Source organism: Lithobates pipiens, unplaced genomic scaffold, assembly GCF_037356315.1.
Source record: "Lithobates pipiens isolate NorthernLeopardFrog02 unplaced genomic scaffold, aLitPip1_a1.2 Scaffold_18, whole genome shotgun sequence".
Classification (NCBI taxonomy): domain Eukaryota; kingdom Metazoa; phylum Chordata; class Amphibia; order Anura; family Ranidae; genus Lithobates; species Lithobates pipiens.
In genome coordinates, this window is record NW_027507758.1 from 64,083,481 (window position 1) to 64,109,401 (window position 25,921).

General features: G+C 43.9%; 1 protein-coding gene across 1 annotated transcript in view; it reads left to right on the forward strand.

The window, feature by feature from the left end:
• Positions 1-23,487, forward strand: part of RPS6KC1 (ribosomal protein S6 kinase C1) — a 249,366-nt gene extending 225,879 nt beyond the window's left edge. Inside the window, exons 15-16 of the mRNA XM_077485761.1 lie at positions 2,352-2,447; positions 20,088-23,487. Coding sequence (XP_077341887.1) covers positions 2,352-2,447; positions 20,088-20,198 — 207 coding nt within the window. The 3' untranslated portion in view covers positions 20,199-23,487. The remainder of the gene's footprint in view (positions 1-2,351; positions 2,448-20,087) is intronic.
• The last annotated feature ends 2,434 nt before the right edge of the window (positions 23,488-25,921 follow it).

A 25,921-nucleotide genomic window follows, 5' to 3' on the forward strand; every position in this document is an offset into this window, starting at 1 on the left:
AAAAAACGCGTTTGAAAAATTGCTGTGCAAATACCGTGTGAGATAAAAATTTGCAACGACCACCATTGTATTCTCCAGGGTCTTTTGGTATGCATATGCTGTGTGTGTGAAATAACCTGATAATATGACAATTTTGTGGAAAAAAAAAAAAAAAAAGGAAATAGGCCGTCAGTACTTCAGGTGTGATCAATTTTCAGATATTGGCACCATAGCTTGTGGACTCTATAACTTTCACAAAGACCAAATAATATCCACCAATTTGTACTTATTTTTACCAAAGATATGTAGTAGTATGAATTTTGGCCAAAATTTATGAAGAAAAAATGACTAATCTGCTAAATTTTATAACAGAAACGAAGAAAAATTCATTTTTTCGCAGAATTTTCGGTCTTTTTTCTTTTATAGCACAAAAAATAAAAAACTGAGAGGTGATTAAATACCACCAAAAGAAAGCTCTATTTGTGTGAAAAAAAGGACAAACATTTCCTATAGGTCCTGTGTTGCATGACTGAGTAATTGTCATTCAAAATGTGAGGGCACCGAAAGCTGAAAATTGGTCTGGTTATTAAGGGTGTTTAAGTGCCCAGTGGTCAAGTGGTTAATAATAGAGCTTGCAGTCAGTAGTGTTAGGAGATAGTGCGTGCTGTCTGCGTGCTCTGTACCCAGTACATACCGCTATAATATAGGGCAGGCCCCTACTTTCAAACATCCAACTTACAAACATCTCCTACTTGCAAACGCAAGGAGACAGCAGCAAGTGAGATGAAAAAAGATGGACGACAAAACAAATTATACAGGGGTGATAACCCTTCCCTATGTTTTCCAAAAAGCTTAAAAATAGTTTGTTTGACTGGAGCTACACTTTAAAAATGTACCGGTTGAAAATTACAAACAGATTCAACTTAACACAGCAAACCTACACAGTCCCTGTCTTGTTTGCACCGCCTGTATACTGCTGTTCTGAGTATATAGGGCCTGGGGGCCACACGCATTTCCTTTTTTTAATATGGGTACGGGGTTCCCCTTAATATGCGTACAAGACCCAAATAGGCTGGTAATGGGCAGGGAGGGCTACCCATGGCATTTTTCTGAATGATTTTCAACCATATTGCAGGAACCAGATATAACATTAAAACCGCAAGCAGTTTTAAATGGTGTTATTTCCGTTTAATGTCATTTTGTGCAGGGACTGTTCCAAACACGGGAAACACGTGGCACTTCACAGGCATACTACAGACACCCCCCAGGCACCATATTTAAAGGAATATTTCACCTTTTTTTTCACTTTAATCGTCATTAAAATCAGTGCTCCCGCCAAAACGGCAGTTTTTAAAACTTTTTTTTGCAGTGACCCATGTCCCCTGAGGCAGGAGGCAGGTCCCCAAACCCTTTTTAGGACACTATCTTGCATATTAGCCGTTAAAATTAGCACTTTCCATTTCGAACGTTCGAGTCCCATAGACTTCAATGGGGTTCTAACGTTCGTTTCGAACGCGGGGGTCGTTCGCAAGTTCTGGTGCGAACCGAACCGGGGGGGTGTTCGGCTCATCCCTACTCCACACGTTCACACAAACGCCACACACAGGAGGATATGGGATAGATGTACCCTGTGTACATGTACTGATAAGATAACATAGAGGAGAGTTTAGGAACAGTTGAAAAAATGCCCAATTGCTCCTAAACGTCCATTTACCAGCAGAAGTGTACATGAGGCCTTAGTAAAACCAAACCTTTTAGTTTTGGATAGAGTTGAGAAAGGCCAAAACCCATCACTTTAGTCTTTGTTGTCTGTGTTCCATTAGGGAGATCTTCCTTCACTCCTATACTAGTGGTGCAATGGGTAGTGAAAGACGGAGGGGCATTCCCCTCTTAGATATCAGAAGAGTAGGTGTCCCCATTGCAAAATGCACCCTCATCGGTTGTTCTAGTGACAACTCTGAAGTGGCAAATTTCATCTGAAAATGCTCAAAAGGACAGATGGGTGCATCTCCCCAATAGGGGCTAAGACAGCTATACAAGAAATTGACAGAGGATCTAACCCCCTTTACCACTCTAGCCAAAACAAAATAAAAGTTTTGCTTTTCCATTCATTTAAATAGTATTTACTTGTAAATAAAAAAAAATACTTGAAGTTTTTCATGACTGATGTGGTGGCCAGAGTTGACTGAATCACCAGATAATGAGTTCTTGTACCTCTTATATTATGGTTGTTCCTGGTGGGTGGAGCTGGGAACTCAGATTCAGAGAGCACATCAGAAAGATATAAGAAAGCCATGTACAGAATATAGCAAATGTGTGTGCAGGTCTGTAACATCTAATATATTGAATACAGTTTTAACTTGCTTTTTCAGGCACTGGTTGATTGTCACCCAGCAGGAATCAGCACTCATACTTCCCTCAACGTGCCGGAATGTGTGTCTAAAGAAGCAAGGTCCCTCATCCAGCAGGTAATGCGGTAATAACCTGCTGAACATTTACACTCCCCTTTAAAGAGACTGTATAGTGTGATTTTATTAAGCACATATTTTAAATGATTATTGCGTAGTTTATCTTAAAGTAACATTTAACATTATACAAGTTAGTTTTTCTGTATATTTTTGTTGTAGTAAAGCTCAGCTCTGGGCAAAAGAAAAAAAAATTGAATTGGAGCCCCGGGAGGTATTTATAACAAAAGAAAGCAACTTGGGCTACAGCACTTGCTTCTTCTCTATCCCCTGCAGTAATTGCTTTCCGCCACTAGATATTCTCAGTCTTCCAGCTTGAATGAGGTCCACCCCCTGAGGTGCAGGCCGTTATGGACCCACCCCTGAGGAGGCATCACCATGACACCCTCTACTTGCAGTGATGCAAAAAATGGTGCTGCCATGATCGCATTAATAAGATATAAATTTGAAAGTGGAGCTAAACTCCATGATACTTTAACGGTCTGATGTCCCTTGCCAGCCCCAGCATCTTCACTCTTGCGGGTGCTCGTATGCGGCCATTGTCTTTAGCTGGCCCAGGATGACGTTACTCTTGCACACGTGTAGGAGTGCAGTCATCCTGGCACACAGGCACTGTGCCAGAGATACTCTTAGGCCGTGTACACACGGGCGGATTGTCTGGCCAACTAAGTTCGTCAGACAATCCGACAGACAGTCCGTTCAAAATTTGCATGAACGGACTTGACCACACACGATGAGCAGACAGTCCGCTGAAAGCGTGCGCGATGACGTCTACAGCACGTACGACGGGACTAGAAAAACGACGTCCTATACACTGCAATGCAACCTTCGGCCGTGTAAATCCTTTCTGAGCATGCGCCATACTTAGTCCGTCCAACTTGCCTACACACGAGCGGACTGTCCGCTGAAACCAAGTTTGGACGGACAAAACCAAGTTTGAACGGACTGTCTTACGGAAATTCCGTAAGACTTTGTTCGTCAGATTGTCCGCTGAAAAAGTCCGGACTAAGTTGGACAGACAATCCGCCCGTGTGTACGCGGCCTTACACAGCTCAGTGTACATTCCAAAGAATACTGCAGGCAGGTACATTTATTGTATTGCAGAGGAGCATGTATGTCTCCTCTGCAAAAAAAAGAGCCTACCTGCACACAAAGACTTTCGTTCTGCTTTAAAGTAGATCCAACCTTACAAAATTAAGATTTGCTATGTTATAAGGAACATGTAGAATAGTTTTTGCGCTTTAGGATCTCTCCTGCTTCTTGATAATTTCCCCACCAGCCATCAGATTACCAGTCATCGGGGCGCCATTTTTCTTTCCCTTTTCATAAAATTTTTTGCTCTCCATCTAGTTTTTTGAAGTGTAAATGGTAAAAAGAAAAAAAGGCAAATAATTTAATTTGCAAATAACTTTTCCACTGCTTACTGCTTTTGTACAGCAAGCATTATTTTGGTGTCAAAATAAATGTGACCAATTACAATAAAAAAGCTTTTCACACTATACATGCATAAAAACTGATGGAAAAAAGTGCAGATTTGACTTACGTGGAATATTTTTGACCTTGTTCACACCAGTGCAGGTCTCTGTGAGGGCACACAAAATTATTTTTTTCTATGAGCCTTGCTTATACCACAAAGCGAGTGTTGTGTTTTTTTTTTGTTTTTTTTACCCTTCTGTGCAGAAATATGCAACATAAATGTCTATCCAATGACACAAAGAAAACAGTTGTGTTCTATGTGCCCTTGCAGAAAGATGCACGTCTCCATACATGGTGTGAACAAGGCCTAAAACTGTAGTAACAATTGCTATTTTAAAATTATTAGTGATAAAAGTTTTTTTTTGTTCCATTAAAAATAAATCTAATAATGAAATAGATCTCTGAAGACAAACCCCCCCCCCCCCCCCCAATGATATTTATTGTAAGTAAATTTTTTTTTTTTACTTTATTGCTGGATTAATAGACCTATAGCTAAAAAAAAAAAAATAACTGCGGACTGAGACAATTTAAAGACAAATGGAACATAGTTCATAACATATGTTAAAAAAAAATGCAGGTACTCTTTAAAGTAATTCATAGTCCAATGCTTGCTGACCTCTATATGAAAAGGTTTGCTGCTTCATGCTTACCATGTGGTTTTTGAGTCACCAATCTGGGACAAGCATGCAGCCAGTGATGATGGAACTCCTGCTCTTCATACTTGTTTCAGGTCCATAAATACTTTAAGCAGATCTTCGCTGCATCTGAGCCCAGTGGCGGCTGGTGGTATTACCCCATCTAGGTCACGCCTCCTCTTTCCTCAGTTTCACGGCGGTGCAGCTTCCCCTGTCACTCCCTCCTCCTAGATGGCCAATAGGATTGCCTCTCCTTTTGGCATCGGGTTACGGGTCTCAGGACCCGCTTCCTGATTTGCTGGGAGGAGAATCAGGAAGACAATAGCGAATATTCATTTGCTATTGTCACACAAGTGGGTGTGCTCGGGACACAGTGCTCTGTGCCCCGAGCCCACCTTTTTTTTTGAAGCCTATTAGAGACTCTGGCTCTAATCACGTGCTTCTAAAAAAAAAACAAAAAAAAAAACCATGCTCTGTGCCCCTTTGCCCTGCATTGGGGGCCACCACTGTCTGAGCCCCACAAACCAAAAACACAATTTAATTCATTTTTAGTATTCAAAGCATACTCATCCACCCATCCATGTCTCCATGCTTTATTTTGTTGTGAAATCACTTTAAAAAACAACCCCCTAGCATTTGGCTGTGGCCATCTTGTGTAAAGGCAGATGATTCATGTAGCATTTACTTCCTGGAATCCATATGCCCTTAGCTCATGCATGTATGCAGGAGAGTGTGCTTAGCTGAGAAAACCACTCCTCCTCTCCTTACCTCCTAAATAAGGATGAGCTCAGGCGTGTTCATATGCTCCATGTGCAGAGCCCGCCAGGAAGTCTGCGCAGCGATATGCTAATCACAGGCAGTGAGATATTGCCCCGATGCGCGGCTGCAGAGATCGGGGAATGTCTCGCTGCCTGTGATTAGCGCAGTGCTGCACCGACTTCCTGGCGGGCTCTGCACGTGGAGCATGCGTACATGCCTGAGCTCATCCTTACGCCTGAAGACTCCTGGCGGGCTCTGCACGTGAAGCATACGCTCATCCCTATGCCTGAAGACTCCCGGATGAATGACATAATTGCAAGAAACCAGGAAGTAACTGAAAAAATGTAAAAAAAAAAAAAAAAAAAGTTGTAAATATAAGTAGATAGATTTCCTATCTATTTACTAATGCTAGCAGCATGAGGTTTAAAAATAACCAATGTTGATTGTGAGAGTGAAGTTTCACATGAAGCTAAAAAATTAACATGACAGCAAGGCATAAGAAACTCAGCAATTGTAGCGTATTTTTCTTTATAGGGCGCCTGAAAAAAAATGATAAGTCTGATACTTATTTTTCTCCTCATTCAACTTTTCCCTTTTTTAATACTAAATGTTTTAATCGTCTAATACAGTTGCTGCGTATTTTAGATTTTGAGTGTTAAAACATAGACTTTTGGCACCAATCTTAGAACTCTTCCAAAGCTGTCACACTAAGACAAGTCCTCCTCTAAACACAGGTCTCCATTCAGTCGATCATTATTCCATACAGGCCACTATTTGTATTCAATTGCCGATGAGGAGAACCGTCCACGCCGGTGAATAAAACAAATGGATTTGATGGTTTTTTTTTTTTCTTCTCCCCAGCTTTGCTTATTTTATGAACAGCTGGTTTGGAGATTCTTCCCGCCCCCAGTGAACGGCGCAGCTCACAGATGAAATATTAAAACGGCAAATGTTGTCAAGCGTTCGCCTGACACTGAACTTCTGAAGACGCGGCCTCTGTTTCAGGTGCCTTTACCGGAGTCAGCGCTTCGCTCCTCATCTTGGCTCATCCGTTCCAAGATCTTGACAAGGCTGGCAATGGGAAGAGAGGAATTAAGCGCAAAGAATTCCCTTTGCCTTTTCTCTTCTGCCGTGCCTGGAGCAGATTTTTGGCTCCGTAGAAGTGCAAGGAGGGGGAAGTGGTGGAAGGTTTCTGATGATCTGTGTTCGTTCCCCTATTAGAAATAGGATCATTTCAGACATCTGTGTTTTACAAATTCTCTCTGATGGCAGACTTGTCTCATTTTGTCTGCCTTGCACTTGTCAAAATACATCCTACTCTTTCCACATCACATCTGAGACCCAAGCGATCTGTTCTAAGGGAGATCCAAGGACATCGGCTCCCTCGAGATTTCTGTGCAGGAGGTGGCACAGCAGTCTCTACTAGAAGGGCAATTATGTAAGGTGCTTTTTTGACTTTTACAGAAACAAAACTTCAGAAGCAATGAGCGTTGTGTTTTTATTAAGCCAATACAGAGTCCTGGTTTTTAAATGTTTTTTTTAGACTTTTTGTTTGATAAGTTTTATTGTTTTAAACCTTTTTTTAAATCATATTTATCACAGATACAGTTAAAACTATATTAAATCTGTATCTGTGTTTACAATTTCCATCTGTTTTACAGTTAGGCCCCTTTCACAATGGGGCGCTTTGTAGGCACTACAGCGCTAAAAATAGCGCCTGCAAAGCGCCCTGAAAGACCTGCTCCTGTCTCTCTAGTGTAAAAGCCTGAGTGCTTTCACACTGGAGTGGTGCGCTTACAGGACACAAAAAAGTCCTACTAGCAGCATCTTTGGAGCGGTGAAGGAGCGGTGTATACATTGAAATCAATGGACAGCATGGCTATACCTCCTGCAGCAGTGCTTTGAGGGTGGTTTTAACCCTTTCTCAGCTGGTGGGTAAAAGTGCACCGCAATTGACAGTAAAGCACCGCTGCCGCCGACGCACCCACTGCCCCAGTGTGAAAGGGGCCTAAATATTAAAGGAAAAAAGAAGAAAAAAGCAAACATACCTACTCGCATTAATGGCTGCAGCAACACAGCACCGGTTCTAAGCCTGAGAGCTGATCGCTCAGTTCTCGGTCCCCTCTGAGCGGAGAGTGGTGATTGTCAGCCACTGCTCACTACTCTGCCCCTCCAGTGCTCACTGGAGTGGTGGGCTGGGGAAGGGATGAGAGCGGCTGGCTCAGGTTCTCAGCAGCTCACTGAGAGGCTGAGTCAACTGCCGATCAGGCATCCAGATGTATTCCGACATTGTTGTTGGGATCCTTCCAGAGCTCTGTCATCAGTTAACTTTAGCCCACTGTCAGCTGATTCTGGGTCACAAGAGTGCAAAATTACGTGCACGCCTACGACCCAGAAGGGAAATAAAAAAAAGCTTTATTTCCCCTAAAGTGATTGTAAACGCACCTTCACCTTGTAAAACAACCCATTCAGTTTAAGATAGAGATGAAATGCAAAACATTTTTGTCTAGATGTAAAAAAAAACATAAACAAAAATAATTCCTTCTGTTCTCAGCTGCATAATGCCCCGTACACACGAGCAGAATTTCTGTCCGAAAAATCTTGAATGATTTTTCCGTCAGAATTCCGCTCAAGCTTGGCTTGCATACACACACGGTCACACAAAAGTTTGCTGAACTTTCGACCGTCAAGAACGCAGTGACGTACAACACTACGACGAGCCGAGCAAAGTTCAATGCTTCCGAGCATGCGTAGGAATTTTGCGCATCGGAGTTGCTACAGACGATCGGAACTTTGTCCGACCGAAAAATCGAGAACCTTCTTTCAATCTTTTGCTGGCGGGATTTCCGCCAGCAAAAGTCCGATGGAGCATACACACGGTCGCATTTTCCGACCAAAAGCTCTCATCGTTCTTTTGCTGGCGGGATTTCCGATCTTGTGTACACAGAATAAGAGCTGGGGGAGGAGAAGCAGCTGAGCTTCCTAGTGAATGGCTGTGCAGTGGGGGGCGTGTCAGGACAAGTCTGATCAATGGAGGAGAGTACAATGAGTTCCCAGCATAGCTAGAGAACTGACCACGCTGTGCTCTCCTGCTTAGTGTGGTCAGTTTTTAACAGGAAAGCAAGGGGACTAGCAGGATACAGGTACTTAATAATACAGTGCTATTAATTTACAGAGTGCTTTAAATATATAATATACATTCGCTTCAATTCCTGCCCCCGAGAAGCTTACAATCTAAGGTCCCTAACTCATATGCATACATATTAGAGGCAATTTAAACAAGATCCAATTAACCTACCAGCATGTTTTTGGAGTGTGGGAGCAAACCGGAGTACACGGAAGAAACCAATGCAGGCACAGGGAGAACATGCAAACTCCAGGCAGGTAGTGCCGTGGTTGGAATTTGAACCAACGACCCTAGTGCTGCTTGGCAGAAGTGTTAGCCACTGTGACAGACTTGTATTGGGAGGGAGGTCTTCATGCAAATCTTGGTCCAAGTAGGTTGCTTGGGACAAAAGATAGCCAAATTACGAGGTATAGGGTGTTTAAACTGTGGTTCCTGACATCACCCAAGAGACATACTTCATGTTAAGTAGAGAGGACTACCAGATACTGCAGACATAAAATAATGGACAGAGACTGGACTTTCCATCAGACTAGGTCCGACAGTCTTCCTGACCGACTTTTGGTGGAGTTCCGAGTGACTTTCAGAACGAACGGACTTGCCCACACACGAACGGACGAAGTCCGTTCGTTTTGAACGTGATGATGTAAACGGGACTAAACAAGGAATTTCAATAGCCAGTAGCTACCCTTGCGTTGTATTTGGTCCGTCGGGCCAGCACACAAACGGTTTTCCTGATTTTAGTCCGTTGGAATGGAGTCCGTCGAATTGATTTGAAACATGTTCTATTTCTAGGTCCGTCAGATTTTTTTTCTTCGAAAAACGATCGGACTAGCCCACACACGATCGCATTGTCCGACGGACTAATCCCTTCGGACCTAGTCTGCCAGAAAGTACGGTCGTGTGTATGCGTCCTTACAGGTTTGGTTGGAGACTGGAAACCTTCTGCAGAACATAGAGAGAGAGACTGGGGACATGTTTCAGGAGGCCAGTAGAAATCGCTGTTATTACTACTTTACAAATCAAAGCTTTCACTCCCAATGATGGTCCAAGGGATGAACATCATGTACCAAAAGCCACAGATTGAGCACACGGCTCTGGATCCTGGAAAATCCAACTGTTCGTCCCTCTTGATAGATGGCATTGAAGTTATTAGCTGTAATGTGAAAAAAATAAAATAATATTTTAATAGTAGAGGCACTCATTTGTAAAATGACTCTCCAAATCTTGAGTCTACAATAATCAAGGACTCTAGATTTGAAGATTAATTAAAAAAAAAAATCCCATTTTGTTTTGTTCTTTTTTCCTACTATCATTGTATGTAAAATTGTGCAACTCTCTGGTAAAAACTGTACAGTTGTTTTGGTCTATGGTCTGACTAGACTACATCCTTATATCATAAATACTATATAACTCATAGAGTAATTTACAAAAGACACAAAGGTCAAACCTTTAGTCTAAGCTGCATGCTGTCGGCCTTTTGTCTGGGTCCCTGAGCTTTGACCCGGCATCCTTGTAGACTAGAGGCCTATGAGGTCATCCCTGGTCCATCATGTCTGCTAAGAATCCTCACAGGCCACCTGCGCTGCTGAACCAGAAGTAATAAGAAAGGGGAAAGCGTTCTCTAGAATTAACCCCTGCACCCTCTGATGACCCAGCATCTTCATCATGGCTCATAACACCCCTGCAAGTGGCCGCTGGGGAGATTCTAATGCAGCCTGTTGTTTGTAGGAGGAAACCAGCAGTCCATATTGTCAGGAAGTCTTTAGCAGGAAAAAGGAAAGCCTATAGTAGTATGGAGCAGGCTCGTCTGTTTTTCCTTTCCTTTTCTACTTACAAATGTCACAAACATATCCATGGGGAGCGTCTGGGGAAATTTATGCCACTCCTCACCCTACATACAGGGCCTTTGACTTCACTTTCATACTCTTCAAAGTTTCCTCTGCTTTGTAGTGGCAGATGAAGACAAATGTTTAACTGGGGAAAATCCCAGCGTCTGTACTGTACTTGATGCAAAGACCCTTTCAGTACAGGAATTATATACACAGACACCTAGAATACTACATTGTATTAGTTCTATGTTATCTAGCTTGCAATACCATTACTGATTTTAGAGGCGTTCAGTGCTAAAAAGAGAAACAACTGTTCAAGGAATGTAACCGATGTCACCTAGATATCTAATGTTCGGCTAGTTCCTCAGCTAGTTGGCATCTTCATAGATGAGCAGCTGCTTTACCACGAAATGGGTGACACAGTTCTGTGAGTGTGAGCTCTTCTCCCAGCCTGGTCCTTACCTTGTCCATAGACATGTTTTTAGGGTCTGTTTTGGTCACACTTATTTTATTTTTTCCACACTAGGTTTTTATTAAAAGAAAAATGAAGGAAGGTAGATATTTGTCCACATACACATAAAATACATGTCAACATTCAAACCAATACAATGCCATGAAGAATCGTACATGATTTATTCTCAATGTATGATCACAAGAATGTCTGTGGTGTCAAAACCCCCAAGGGGTGTAAGAAGCCATAACCATATGCAGAATGAGAGACAGAAACTAAAAAATTAAATAAAGACTAAACAGGGGGCCCAGGAAAGTACATCATACATCAAATGTAGGGAAGTAATGCCGCGTATTTACAAATGGACTTTCCGGCAGAAAAGGTCAAACGGAATGATCCCGTCGGATATTCCGATCGTGTGTGGGATAATCCAATCGTCTTTCTTTAAAAAATTCAGAGGGACCTAGCAATAGAGCATGCTTTAAATCTTTCAGACAGAATCAATTTCTATCGGGCACACCATTTGTCTGTATGCTGGTTTGATGGACCAAATACGACGCAAGGGCAGCTATTGGCTACTGGCTATTGAACTTCCTTTTCTAGTCCCATCGTATGTCATCATCTTAGAAACGAACAGACTTTGGTCCGATCGTGTGTGGGCAAGTCCGTTCGGTCGCAACTCCGTCGGGAAGACCGTTGGAGTTTATTCTGACGGAAAGTCCGGTCGCGTGTACGCAGCATTAGTGTTAGTTGTCAACCGTACCAATCAGTGATGGTAGGTTTACAAGTAAAATTTTCACAGTATATGAAGAGCACTTAAAGGAAGTTTAAAACTGCAGTTGACTTGAAAAATTGGCTTTATTTTGATTTTCATATGCAACTGACAAGTTGGAGGATTTTTCATGATTGGAAAAAAGCTTCCTTATTTCTTTTGGTTTTAACTAGTTGATCACCATTTGGTGATTTGTATGTTTGTCACTAGTTTGATTTATTGAGCACAGTATGAGAATGTTCAGGTTGATCAGATACGTTTTTTTTCTCATTCGTTCTTTGACAGACAGACACATCCCTTCCTTATTTAGAAATATAGGGTTATATTGCCCCCTACAGGAGTAGGACACTAGACAGAAAAAAGACTTGGCTACACCCATGGGCAGTCCATGGTGATATACACATCCCTCTTTGCTATAGGCCTTATGTTTTTTTCTGTCTAGTCAGGAGTAAGGACCCAGTTCCCTGCTGGGATCTCTGGTCCTGGCAGTTTTTTGTTTTTGACTTTTAAGCTACTTTTTCTCTCTTTGATTTTTTCTTGTGAGATCTACAATCAACTGCCAGACTGGGCGACGGGCTGGACACTAAAATCCAGTGGTCTCCCCAGTGTGGCCAGCGAGTACGTGCAGACCACAGCTATGAGCTAGGTCGGCTGCAACATAACCCCGCTGGACGGGGGCTGGCCCTGCGAGTTAAATGTCTCGCGAGGTCGCACACCTGTGTCGCAGCATTCCTCATGGCCAACAGCCCCCCCCACTTTGGTGGCTAGGATGATCTGTCTGGGAGTGTTACCTGCACACTCGCTGGAGTGGTAAGTAAGTGGCCTCCTCGCCTTCCTTGGAGTGGTGTGGGTTGCGGTTACTCCTGGTGTGGTCGGTCCTTCTCGGGTTCTCCTCTGCATCCCTCCCCTTCCCCAGGGGAGGCCCAGGCCTCTGGCTTAGGTGCTTTGGACACTCTGTCCACCCCCCCTCCAAGGTTGTCACTATGGGTACACCTTGGCACCTGATGGTTGAGTGGGTGAGCATGCATTTGCAGATCTGAGCCCCCCTGCGGCGGCCCTCCACTAACTTAGGCCGCAGCTTTGTGGCCTACCGAGCACTCGTGTCAGGCAGATGAAAATTTAGGATGCTGCTTTTGCAGCCTACTGACCAGGCGTTGTGTGGGGCGGCCCTAGAGTGGGCACCGGAGGTTGTCCCTTTCCGTTACGGACAACCGCCCTCTTTCCTCGGCTCTAGCCTGGTCCGGTCCCCCCACGGACCTGTGCACTTACGGCGAGCGGCCGAAAATTTAGGCTGCGGCTTTTGCAGCCTACTAGTCCACACGGGTGCTGTGGGGGCTCTGAGGGAGACCCCCTTTTGGGGGGGTTGTTTAAGTGGGCCCTTCGTAGGTGCCCTCTGTGAGGGGCCTCAGCCAGTGCCCGCTGTAAGGGGTCCAGTGGTGCACCCTGTAAGTGGTATCCATAGGTGCCCCCCTGTGCGGGCTCTCAGCCAGTGCCCCTATTGGGAGTCTAATGGTGCCCCCAGTGCAGGTTCTTGGCTGGTGCTCCTTGTGAGGAGCCTAGGTCAGCGCCACCCTGTGCGGGGCCACGGTTGACGTCCCTCGTGTTGGACCTTGGTGAAGCCCCTCTGTGGGGCCTAAGGCGGCGGAGGTCTGTCGCCAGCCCCCCTGTGTTCTTTGCATTTTCACAGGTTGCGCTTGGGCATATAGGCTAGTAAATGGCGCCCTCCCCTGCCTCTTCGGTCTCAACTGATCCTATCTCTGGCTCTGCTGTCATGGATGTGGCCCACCTTGCGGGGTTGGTGGCCACACTCCCGGTCCTTTCAGTGAGGTTGTTCCTCCACAACTGCAGTGGCGCATGAGAAGGTGCTGGCTGTCTCCCTTATTACATCTGTGCAGGAAACTTTAAAGATGGAGGATGCAGCTGTGGTTGTGGTGTAGATGCTGGTCCCCTTGGGACCCAAAAAAACTTTCTCGCATGGCAAAAGCTTTCCCTTCTCCCTCCTATTTTGGGATATTTATTCATAAAGACTGGGAGTGTCCTAAGCGTCCCTTTGCAATTCCAAAAGACACTTCGCTGTGAGGTACCCCTTTGTGGGGTCTTTCCTTAAGGAGTGGACTGTTCTATCAGTAGTGGATCGCCCTGTCTCTAGGGTGCGCAAGGCGACCATGATTCTGGGAGGAGTCTCCAGATTTTAAGGATCCAACTCGCATACCTGGAGGGGGAGCAGATTCCCTCTGCTTTTGCTGAGTTGGTGGACCAGTTGGTCTGGGGGCTGCAGTTTGTATGTGATGCCTCTTGAGCGCAGTTCCCTTGATTGCTAAGCTCTCTGTTCCTGCAGTGGTGCTTAGAAATGTATTGGGGCTTAAGTGTTGGTCTGCGGACTGCGCTTTTAAAAAAGCTCTGACTGGGTTATCATTTCAAGGCAATTGTCTGTTTGTGGCTACCCTGGATGACATTGTTACGAATCTCACAGGAGGGAAGTGTAAATGTCTTCCACTGTCTTAAATGGGGAAAAGGGCCTCGTAGCGGATGCGGTCCTTCTCAGCATGCAATGGACCTGGTCTGGCGAGCCGAGAGCGGGGCTCCCTAGACCTACGGACAAGGCTCCTTCAGCATCAAGGCACGCCCTCACCTATGTCCTAGTGTTCCAACCTAGAACCCCGAAAAGGTTTTTTTTCCTTCCATTTGGCGCCTACCACCGGACTGTTAGCAGTTCTACTTGGGGCTGTGCAAGCCCTGTTGCTTCAGGGTGTGCTTGTCCTGGTTCCAGTATGTACAGAATGGAGTCCATCCACACGGTCCATTCACACTTCATGATGGGGACTTTCGGCTTCTGTCACCATCACGGATTCTTATTTATGCACTCCAATATGTGACTAACACTTCCTCCATTTTACTGTGGGAAAAGAGCATTTTCAGCTTGCGGTGTTGACTTTTGGTCTCGCCTCCACCCCTCGCGTACTCACAAAGGTGTTGGCCCCAGTTCTGGCGTGGTTATGTAAGCGGGGGATTGCGGTCCTGGGCTGCTTGGATGATCATCTTCTGCGAGCAGAGTCCTCGGCTACCCTGAGGGGCGACGTAGCTCTGTATATAGACCTCAGTTTTCAGTTGACTTCTATACTACCTGAAGTCTGCTCTGGCTTTTTCCAAATAAATGGATTATCTGGGCCTGACTCTGGTTTCATCTCTGGCCATAGTGTTTCTTCCTCTGGACAAACTCCAGAAGTTGCATGCTGCATTTCAACTACTTTTGTCTTGCAGGTGGGCCTCCCTGTGGTCCTGCAGGTGGCTGTTCGGCCTGATGGTATCTATCTTCGTGGTGGTTCCATTTGTGCCGTTCCATACAAGCTCCTTTCAATGGAGATCATGGTGTAAAGTGCCCGAGGTCTCTGGGCTATCAGATTCAGCTGAGACAGAAAAGCGGGGGTCCTGGCAGGGCACATCCTTTCTCCCCTTGCATTGGACAGTGGTCACCACCAATGCCAGTCTGTCCAGGTGGGGAGGTGTCCTGGGACTGTGTTCTGGGTTCAGACACAGAAAAACAGCTATTTCTTCAGAATAACAAATCTGCAAAGTGTGTTCAAATCCCTGCAATGTACATAGATCACCCAGAGAGGAATGTTTTTTTTGTTTTTGTTTTTGTTTTTGTTTTTTTAAGTTGCTCTTAGGGTTTTTGTGAAAAAATAGCCCCCCTCCTTGGCATACATAGCAGTGCAGCTCAAAGTGTCTACAGCAGCTGCTCAGGGTTACAACGCTGAATTAATATCATTGCAGTCAAAATAGTGTTGCTATCCTCTGGCATAAAAAGACTTGTGGATTGTCAGGATCACTAGGTATTTCTGAGATTAAGAAAACTCTGTTTTAGGAACATGTTAAATACAGTGTGTGTGTTTTTATTTAAATTATAAAGCTAAATACCTTCTTTGCCCAGCTCTGCTGTGTGGTCACATGTCCTCTCTCTTCTCTCCTTCTCAATCTAAGGAGTGCAGTGGGAGGGACTGAGATTCCCCTCTGCCCTATGCAAGGTAAAGAGAGGACATTTGACCACACAGCAGCCCTGGGCAAAGAAGATATTTAGATTTATAATTAAAAAAAAATACACATACTGTATTTAACCCTTTCATGCCTAAGCCTATTTCTGACAAAATCCATATTTTTTGCTAGAAAATTACTTGAAACCCCCAAACTTTGTATGTATGTATGTATGTATATATATATATATATATATATATATATATATATATATATATATATATATATATATATATATATATAAATCAGAGACCCTAGAGAATAAAATGGTGATCGTTGCAATATTTTATGTCAGACGGAATTTGCGCAACGGCCTTTCAAACACAATTGTTTGGGGGAAATAAGACACATTCATGAATAAAAATAAATAAATAAACAGTAAAGTTAGCCCAATTTTTTTGTATACTGTAAAAGAGGATGTTACGCCAAGTAAATGGATAGCTAACATGTTTTGAAATTGCGCAATCGTGGAATGACAACAGACTATGGTACCTAAAAATCTCCATAGGCGACGTTTAAAAATCTTTTTTTAATGGTTACCAGGTTACAGAGGAGGTCTTTTGCTAGAATTATTGTTCTCACTCTCTCAATTGCAGCGATACCTCACATGTGTAATTTGAACACCGTTTACATATGCAGGAGCAAATTACGCATGCATTTTCTTTGCTGTGCGAGCACGCGGGGACGGAGGCGCTTTAAAAAAAAAACGTTTTTTTTTTTTCTTTTTTTTTTTTTACATCCCTTCTAAAAAAATAAAATTCTGATCTCCTTTATTGCTGTCACAAGGATTGTAAACATCCTTTGTGACAGTAGTAGGTGGTGATAGGTACTCTTTATGGAGGGATCAGGGGTCTAAAAGGCCCCAAATCCCTTCTTTACACTTAAAAGTATTCAGCTCACCAAAAACTAGGATTCTGAGTACTGTAATTTTTGACATTGTGACGTTGCTTCCGTGTTTTTACATAGGGGACTAGATTGAAGCAATCTCCGGCTTCGTTCTAGTCTCAGCCTAGCCGGCGGAAGTAACGGTTTGTGGATCGGGTCCCCCAGCAGGCCAGGTGGCCCGGAAAGAATGGAGGAAAGCGGCTGGGGGGGGGGGGGTACGCGACATCCCCTCCTGCTCTTTTAGAATAACAGCTAGGCAGCAGCTCTAAAAACCGGCCCTGGTGTCAGAAACCATGAATCAGACTGAGACAGAAGTCTCACATGTTTAATAATAATAAAAACAAAGGTAAACATAGTCAAAACATAGCCAGAGTTCAGGAACCGGAACGAATAGTCAGTCAAGCCAAAACGTCAGCGAGCCAGAGATGAACATAGAACAGCAGCAGGATCTGGAGCCAGAAGGCATGTCAGCCAAGCAAGTCTTTAACAGAAACACAGGAGAGTGTCTCTAGAGATGTGACCAAGGCGAAGGCAGAGATCATCTGGGCTAACGAGCAGGATATCATCAACAGGTGAGTCACTGTGGAGATATAGGAGCTGGCAATTAGCCGCCAGCTGAGCGGCCAGCTCAGAGAAGCCCTGACACCTGGGTTGATGCCTGAAGCTGCAGGCATCACCCCTGTATAACCCCTTCAAGCCGAAGCAGCATATATGCATACTGACGGCGCTGAAGCAAAGGATAAGTACAGTTATACTTTGGATTACAGGCATAATTTGTTCCAGAAACATGTTTGTAATGCAAATCACTCGTATATCAAAGCGAGTTTGCCTATAGGAAATAATGGAAACTCAGAGAATCCGTTCCACAGTCACTGCTAGTCTATGCAGTACTGCAAGTGGCCAGAGGTGCAGGGGCACAGGAGATGCTTGGAGATACTCGGGAACTGAGTGTCTCTGAGCGTCACCGGCGCCCCCCCCCCCCCCGCACCTCTGGCTAAATGCAGTACTGCACCCCCCAGCAGCTTGAATCCTGCTCGTCCTGTGAGACAATGCTCGCAAAGCGAGTCAGAATTTAAAAATGGAAAATAGCTTGTATTGCAAAACATTTGTAAATCGCGTTACTCGCAATCTGGGGTTTCACTGTATATGATAGATGTTACTTTACCAAAGGGGAGGAGCAGCTGCAGCAGAATACTCAGTCAAGGCAGAAGGAGAGGGGAGGGGCGGGGCAGGGAGCAGATCGGCTTCATAGTTCACATACAGACTCCGGAAATGACAGGAAGAGGGGGAGATGCAGAGACACTGAATACAAAGCAGGATGATGGAGGCACGTCATCTGACCACACACATTAGGGATCAGCAGCCATGATGAGCATGGTCAGTACACACAGGGGAACAGAGGAACAGGCAGGATCAAACAGCTATTGTATTGTACAACGTAGAAAGGGACAACTGACATCTGGCAAAAGCACGGGGCTATATCACATGCCTTAAAGGGACAGGGGGCTTCTTTTTTTTTGGGTGTGTAGAATACCTGCTCCACCACTGTACAATGTGGTTCTTCTAACCAACTTGTATGTCACTACAGAATGTACAAGCAGGTGGGAGGTTCAGGTATTTGACTCATCCAAAGGGTCAGATACCTGCAGTGGATGGGGAGGAGCATTACAGCTCCGTATAAACACACAAGCTATCGGTAAGTTAGGTATATTGCTTCTTCTTTATGAACTATGTATTCTTTTGACGCTGTAGTATAGGGTACTTTAAAAATGCAAGTGACTAAGTTGTTAGCACTTTTGCCTAGCAACACTAGGGTTGTTGGTTAAAATTACAACCATGACAATAACTGCCTGGAGTTTGCATGTTCTTCCTGTGCCAGGATCGGTTTCCTCTGGGTACTTTGGCTTCCTTCCAAACTCCAAGGACATACTGGTAGGTTAATTGGCTTCTGTCTAAATTGTCCCTAATATGTGTATGTATGTGAGTTGGGACCTTAGATTGTAAGCTCCTTGAGGGCAGGGACTGATGTGAATATATATGTAAAGCACTGTGTAAATTGACTGCGGTATAAAAGTAACTTAAAGTAAATAAGATACAGGAGGTTCACTCTTGCCGAGTCAGTTATTGCTCTCCTACTCTGTTTTACTGGTCAGTGTGGCCAAACATCACATTATGAGACCAGTGTTGAAGTGGAGGAGGAAACGGGCTAAAACTTGGCTTTGTCTGTGGAGTCCCAAAATCCAGGGTGCCCTTATACTTGCATATGGGAGCACCCTTGGTTTTGGGACTCTGCAGATATGGGGGGAGAGCAGAATGATGAACTCAACAGGCCACTTAGGTATCTGGTTTGCAGTTTTGCTGACAGTTTACTATGTTTTAGGAGGGCACAGGTGCCTTTCAATAAACATCATATTTATAGTAGTATAAAAGAGAAGTATGGCCAAAGCCTTTTTGGCTGTACTTCGCCTATGAGTCACAGCAGTGCACTCCTGTCACCCAGATTCAACAGACAGTAGGCTAAAGTCTGCTGTTGACTGCCATTACAGGGCCGGTCCAGGCTCTGCAGGGATCCTGACAAAAATGCTGGGATTTCCCCAAATGCCTGATTGGCAGCTGGCTCAGACGTTCAGCATGCCTGAGCCAGATGCTCCCACCTCCTGCACAGCCCAGTGCTCTGGATAGCACTGGAGGGACAGAGGAGAGAGCCGGTGACTGGTCACTGAAGACCAAGAACTGAATGGTCAGCGGTGTTTGATTGCTCAGTTTTCCGTCTTATAGGCATTGAGAGACATATGCAGCATTGAGTCAATGCTGCATCCACCTAGGTGAGTATGAATGCTTTTGAAAGCCTGTACTTCTCTAAGAGCCCTTTCACACTAGGGCGGTGCAGTTGTTGGCGGTAAAACAACGCTAGTTTTAGCTGCGCTTTACTGCTGTTTATATTGGTGCCCCAGCACAGGCACTATTAACCCTTTCTTTGGGTGAAGAAAGGATTAATAGCGCCCATGCTTCGGCACTGCCCAAGCGCTTTGCAGGTGCTTCGGCAGCGCTGCCCATTAATTTCAATGGGCAGGAGCGGTGTATACCCTGCTCTTGCACGGCCCCAAAGATGCTGCTTGCAGTTCTTTTTTTTTTTTTTTTTTCTTCCTGTCCTGCAAGTGCTCTGCCCCAATGTGAAAGCACTCAGGCTTTCACACTGGGGTGGCTTGAGAGGCACTTTTCAGGCACTATTTTTAGTGCTAAAATGCCTGAAAAGAGCCCCAGTGTGAAAGGGGTCTAAGTGACCTTATTGCAAAATTAAAATGAGAATAAAAGGATCCCCTGTAAAGAAGAGATGTTACAATAACCTGGCTTATATCATTTACCTTCAGTCTCCTTAGGAGTTACAGTACCCGGAGAATCCTCCCACTGGCCTCTATGTCAGCAATGTGTCCCGCACTGACTTCATGGCCAACGCAAAAAAACACAATGCTCGATGATGCACCAGAAGTACGACACTTCCAGAAGTGTGTTGAATGATGAGAATTCTCTGGGCACTTTACCTCTTAAAGGGAACAAAGATCATATGTGCGGGCCAGATATGTATAAAATCTCTATTTTAAAATAATACATTTTATCTTTTTTATACGTTTTATTAAAATTGACAATTTTAATTTTACATTTTTATTTTTTCTTAGCTTTTGCAGTTTAATCCTTTGGAGCGCCTTGGAGCGGGAGTTGCAGGCGTTGAAGAGATCAAATCCCATCCTTTCTTTACTGGAGTGGACTGGGAGGAGTTTACAAGATGATCTAACGTCCAATAAAAACTTTGAAATACTGCCTACTTATATTTTACATATTGCACAGACAGAACTGACATCAATTGATGGGAAGAACTTAGTAAGATACAATGTTATAAATAGCCTGTTACCAATTGCCCTGCAGTTATTGGGCAGTAGCTGGGGCCCAGGTCCACTCGCCCCCCTCTTTACAGTTTATTTACTTTGTCTAGAAAACCAGAGCCAGATCTCTTTTCCCCATGGAACATATTGCATCCAAATACACTCTCACCCAGATATCCAAGATAAAAAGGAGAATATGGGAATGATATTTTGTTTTGCATGTCGTGGATGAGGTTTGAATGCCTGTAGAAGTATAAATGTACACTCTTAAAGCTGAACTCCAAGCAGACACGAAAAGGTTAGCATTTGACGAACTTGACATTCACTTATAAAAAATGTATTTAAAATATAACTACCATTATACCAAAATTTGTCTTTATATTCACTTCCTGCAATCGTTTTCACAGAATAAGAAGTTCAGTTCAGCGGTTATTCACTACTACATTGCACAGTGTTCTCTTTCTAACATTGGGAGATAACTGAGCAGAGTGACGACTTTATCATTGTGGGATCTTCCTTCATTTTCTTGTGAGCAGGCTAAGGGGAAGTTGGTGACCAAGGCTGACAGGTTGGCAGACATTTCCATTGAAATTATTAGAGGAAGTGGTATAGGTGTCCGGGTACACCTCTAAAGATTTTGACTGCCTGAGCATCTTGCAAGCCCGTACAGTGAGGATGTCGAAAGAGCGGGACTATAGTCTGCTGAAATGAGAAGGGACAGAAAAGGACGCTTGCACTTATATTGCATTTATGCTTTTGATTTTAGTTAATTCGCTGACTAATACTAAATATTCTTTATAATCTTAGTATTCTGCTACCCTACCCAATATCGCAGCGATCTTTAGGCTTATAAGATATTTTGACAGTTTGCTTATCAAGGCAAAGTGACAGTCTCTTCAGAACCCCCTCTCCTATACTTCCTGTTCCTTCCTCCGATGCAGCTGCTACAAGATACCTGGTGCTTTCAGGTATGGGGGAAGTTTGTGACTTCCTCCCATGATGCAGTGCTCAGGAATAAGGGCCAGGCATTAGGCTTGAACACCGTCATACAATGTGTAAGCTCCACCATCATCTGACACAGAGCTTATACTGGGTATTTTGTGGCTGTGGAAGGGGAGCATGGTGAAAGTGAGTATAAGTCACTGGTGCTCAACCTTTGGCCCTCCAGCTGTTGCAGAACTACCACAAGGTAAGTCCCACAAGGCATTGCGAGGCTGACAGTTACAAGCATGACTCCCGAAGGTAGGGACATGATGGAACTTGTAGTTCCACAACAGCTGGAAGGTCACAGGTTGAGCACCCATGGTATAAGGGTATCAGAAGGTGGGCTTTAAAGAAACTCTGTCATTGTGCCTTGAATGGGCAGCACAACAAAGTCTTTTTGAAGGAAAATTCAACCAAAGCTCGTCTGGCTGTACTTCCCCTGTGGATCACAGGAGTGCAGATCGTTCTGCACTCCTGTGACCTGTTATCAGCAGACAACAGGCTGAAGCCAGCTGTCAGCTGAAGTCACAGAGCCAGGCCAGGCTCAGAAAAGATTGCGACTATATGGTCAGGATCCGCCCACATGCCTGGACCGGCACAGCCTCGCTGCGAGCAGTTGAGAGCCTGAGCTGCCCTTTTCCACAGCCCAGGGCTCCAGTGATTGGGGGGGGGGGGGGGAGCAGAGCAGAGAGCGGAAAGAATTGTGCGCTGTTTTATCACTCGGTTCCGCGGTGTTTGAACGCTCGGTTCTCAGTCTTAGAGCCAGCGGGGAGCAGATGGAGCATTGGACCGATACTGCATCCACCTAGGTAAAGTACTGTTTGGTTTAACAAAAAAAAAAAAATTCTTATAAATCTCTTTTAAAGCTGTAGCCAGGCAGGTAAAAGAGGCCATACCTCATGCAGGATAGTGTCTTAGTGGTAAGCACTCCTGTCTTTCAGCACTAGGGTCCTTTTTTTAGTGTCCCCAACATGGATACTAGCTGCATAAGGCTTGCATGTTGTCCTTGCGCTTCTGTGGGTTTCCTCCCACACTCCAAAGTACTGCTGGTAGATTAATTGACCTTAGTATGTGTATGTATGAATGTGAAATAGGGACCTTAGATTGTAAGCTCCTTGAGGGCAGGGACTGATGTGAATGTACACTATGTAAGGCACTGCATAAATTGCTGGTGCTATATAAATACCAGAAAAAATAAATACAAAAATGTATGTATTCTTTAAAAAATAATTTTGTGTGAACTACAACTCCTAAAAAGTACCTGTATCCTATCTAATAGCTTCCTGTAATCCCCTACACAGAAGGATTGGGCGAGGAAAGGCCAAACCGGTTCTAAAACATTGTTGTCAGGATAACATATGGCAGGGGTAGAGAACAGAGTAATGACTCCATGAATGTGTTGATGTTCCTTTGTTGTCCAAATACCAGCCTGGGTAAGCTGTATTGCTTAAAGTGTTACTAAACCCAGGAGCCTGCATTCACTATATCTGGTTTCCCACAGTACACACGACATGGAAATGCAATTATTTTAGTAAATATAAACTGCTAAATACATTTTCTCATCAGCAGTGTATAGCAGTCTTGTGACTTCTAGTTCCTAATGAAGCTTGTAGGAGGAGTTTTCATACTGCAATGAGCTGTCCTTTCAGGATCCAGGCCCCCTCTGTCTGGACAGGCCTGATTGGCCCTGTGCTGATCACATGCACCCTCTCAAAAAAAAAAAATGTAGCAATACACACCAAACTGAGCATGTGTAGAGTGGCACAAGGCTCTGTACTATAAGATGGATTGGGGACTGGGGAGGATCAGAGAATATAGGATCAAACAGCCTTTTTACACAATGCAGAGGATTAACCTTTCAGGTTCCACAGTGAGTATAACAAGCTTTACTTGCATATACAGCCTGATTTTACTGTTGTGGGTTTAGTAACACTTTAACTGTATTGGAGAAAAGTGAGGTCACTAAGCTGGCTATGTTTTGTCAGGCCTGCCTGGAACACAATACTGGTTGAAGAGAACTACCAGTCATTTAGAAGATGAAACGGTTATTATACATGTATATCAACTAATTTAGCTGTTTGCTTGGAGTTCAACTTTAATGATAAATTATATGTATGCATTGAAGGATTTTAAGTGAAAAGCAAAGGGATCCAAAGTAAAATGTTAAAATGATTGCACAATAATAAAGGTCTCTACTAGGAATAATGCCTGATCAGCTTCTGGTCTCCACGTTATGTTGATTTTTCTCATACCCTTTAAACATATTACAGGAAACCTTTGGATGAACCGCTTGTTCACCCCTATGTGTGCGACAGATTGCACACCGGAGCGGCAGGTTTTAATTCTCTCTTTGTGTATACTTAACCGGCTTGCTCCTTTTGTGCAGCTACTTCATACTGGATGATGGTACAAAAACATATTCTGCCCTCATTATGAAGTGCATTACAATACATTTACAGGTTCAGTATGTCCAAGAGTACAGTGTGTTGCTGAAGGAAATGACTTTGCCTGCGGCTCTAAAGTTACGCAAGCCTTATTAGATAAACTTTTTTTTTATTCTAGGAAAAAAAATTTACCTTACGCTGCTTTTACTTTTCTGTTTCTTTTACTATAGAAATTAATGTTACAAAAATATTTAATGTCCATTAAATTGAACCTGAACTCGGAGTGCAGATTTGCTGCCTTACACGGGGAACATCTAGAAATGTTAATTGTTTATTAGAAATACCCTAAAAAAAAAAAATCTACCCTTTGCCTGCAATTCTTCCTAAAATCTACCAGTACACTTCTTGTTCCAAGGCAATGCTCTGAGCCTTATAGTTGTATATATGTGCGAGATCACCTAAGCCACTGCTGCCTCTGACTGCTGGGCTCACCAGATTTGAAGTCACTTGGGGATGTCACTACTGTGCTGCTTACTTTTCTCCTGCTGGAGAGGAAGCTGTACCTGCAATGCAAGAAATCTCCCTGCTTTTGCTTCACTCATTCTGTAAATCTGTGCTTTTAGAACCTCTCCTACTGCTTGATTATTCCTTCATCAGCCATCAGACCACCGGCCATCAGAGGAGCAGGTCTGACATGCAGAAAAGTCATGCTTCTCTACCAAGATAGCCTCCTCCACGTGGAAGCTCGCTGCAAAAAATAGCACAGCAAGTTAGTAATGGGGTAAATGTCTTTCAAATCTGGTGACCAATCATTTGCTTTGGACACAGCTTTCACAGTTTTGGTTCTTTCAGTTCCTCTGTTTCCAGAAACAGCCTAAAAAAAATCCAAGTAATGCTTGTGCCAGTCCTTTTTTGCTGCAATTTTGCCAGTAATGGAAAGAATCCTCTGTGGGTTATCTACAGTGCCTTGCAAAAGTATTCACCCCCTTGGCTTTTTACCTATTTTGTTACATTACAGCCTTTAGTTCAATGTTTTTTTAATCTGAATTATATGTGATGGATCAGAACACAGTAGTCTAAGTTGGTGAGGTAAAGCCTGTCTGCAGGGAAACCTAAGCAGGAGGGGCTTCTAGTCCTCTGCTGCTGGTCACATGTGCAAAAAAAAAAAAAAAAAAAACAGCCTTTGGAATACAGAGTAAAAATAAATAATATCAATAAACTGTTTTAAATTGTCATACAAATATATATATATTTAAAATCAAATCTTTTTAGGCAATAATATGGTGTGGGTGGATTTCTGCCAGTCACAGGGTGTGTCACTCCCCTCCAGCCTGCATCTTAGAATAAGAGAGAGGTGAAGTCTCCATCAATCTAAATGTAATATCCCACCCCCATTGTTTTCAGCTGGTTAGTGGATAGCGAGGTGGGGGATAGGAAGTGGGCTGTCGTTTACCACTGTTTATACACCCATATGTGGCTCTATAGTCACATGGGCTGCTCAAATGCGATAGGGAGGAAATGTTCAGCATAGAAACTCACTGAAAATGGAACATGTGCAGAGCTGCATTGGGGACATGGACAGAAGGGGATGATAGAGAACAGCAGGCTCTCTGCACATCAGGAATAAAGTGCAAAAGGGACCGATATGATCTGCCTCATAGCGCACAGATTTCACTCCCCTGTGTCCATATCACCAGTGAAATCTGTACTCCACCACACACAACTTAACTTGCGGTATCCATATATTCAGTGGGATCCGCACTTCAGTGCACGGAGCCCACTCCCCAGTATCCATGTAACAAGTGAGATTTGCCTCCCAACAGACACACTTTACTCTTAGTGTCTACATGTTAGTGAGATTTGCACTCTAATACACACTGCTCACTCCCCTGTATCCTTGTCAACCGTGAGATCAGCACCCCAGTGCACAGAACTCACTCCTCATTTGCCATACCATCAGTGAGATCAGCACTCCAGTGCACAGAGATTACTCCCCAGTATCCGTGTCACTTGCCATCCAATATACCGTACATCTACACTTCACTCCTATGTAGGGTTGCCACTTTTTCTTCAAGACAAACCCAAACAGTTTACACTGTATTTTTGTTTGTTTTAGTATATACTATAGGATTGTAACAGACTTGGGACACCTTTGAGCACTCCAAATAGAATAGTAATATGGCGCACATAGTGCCACCTTACCCTCCTGTCAAGCCTGTTCCAAGCCATATTCCTGTCTGAACAATGTGTCTGGGTTTCAGG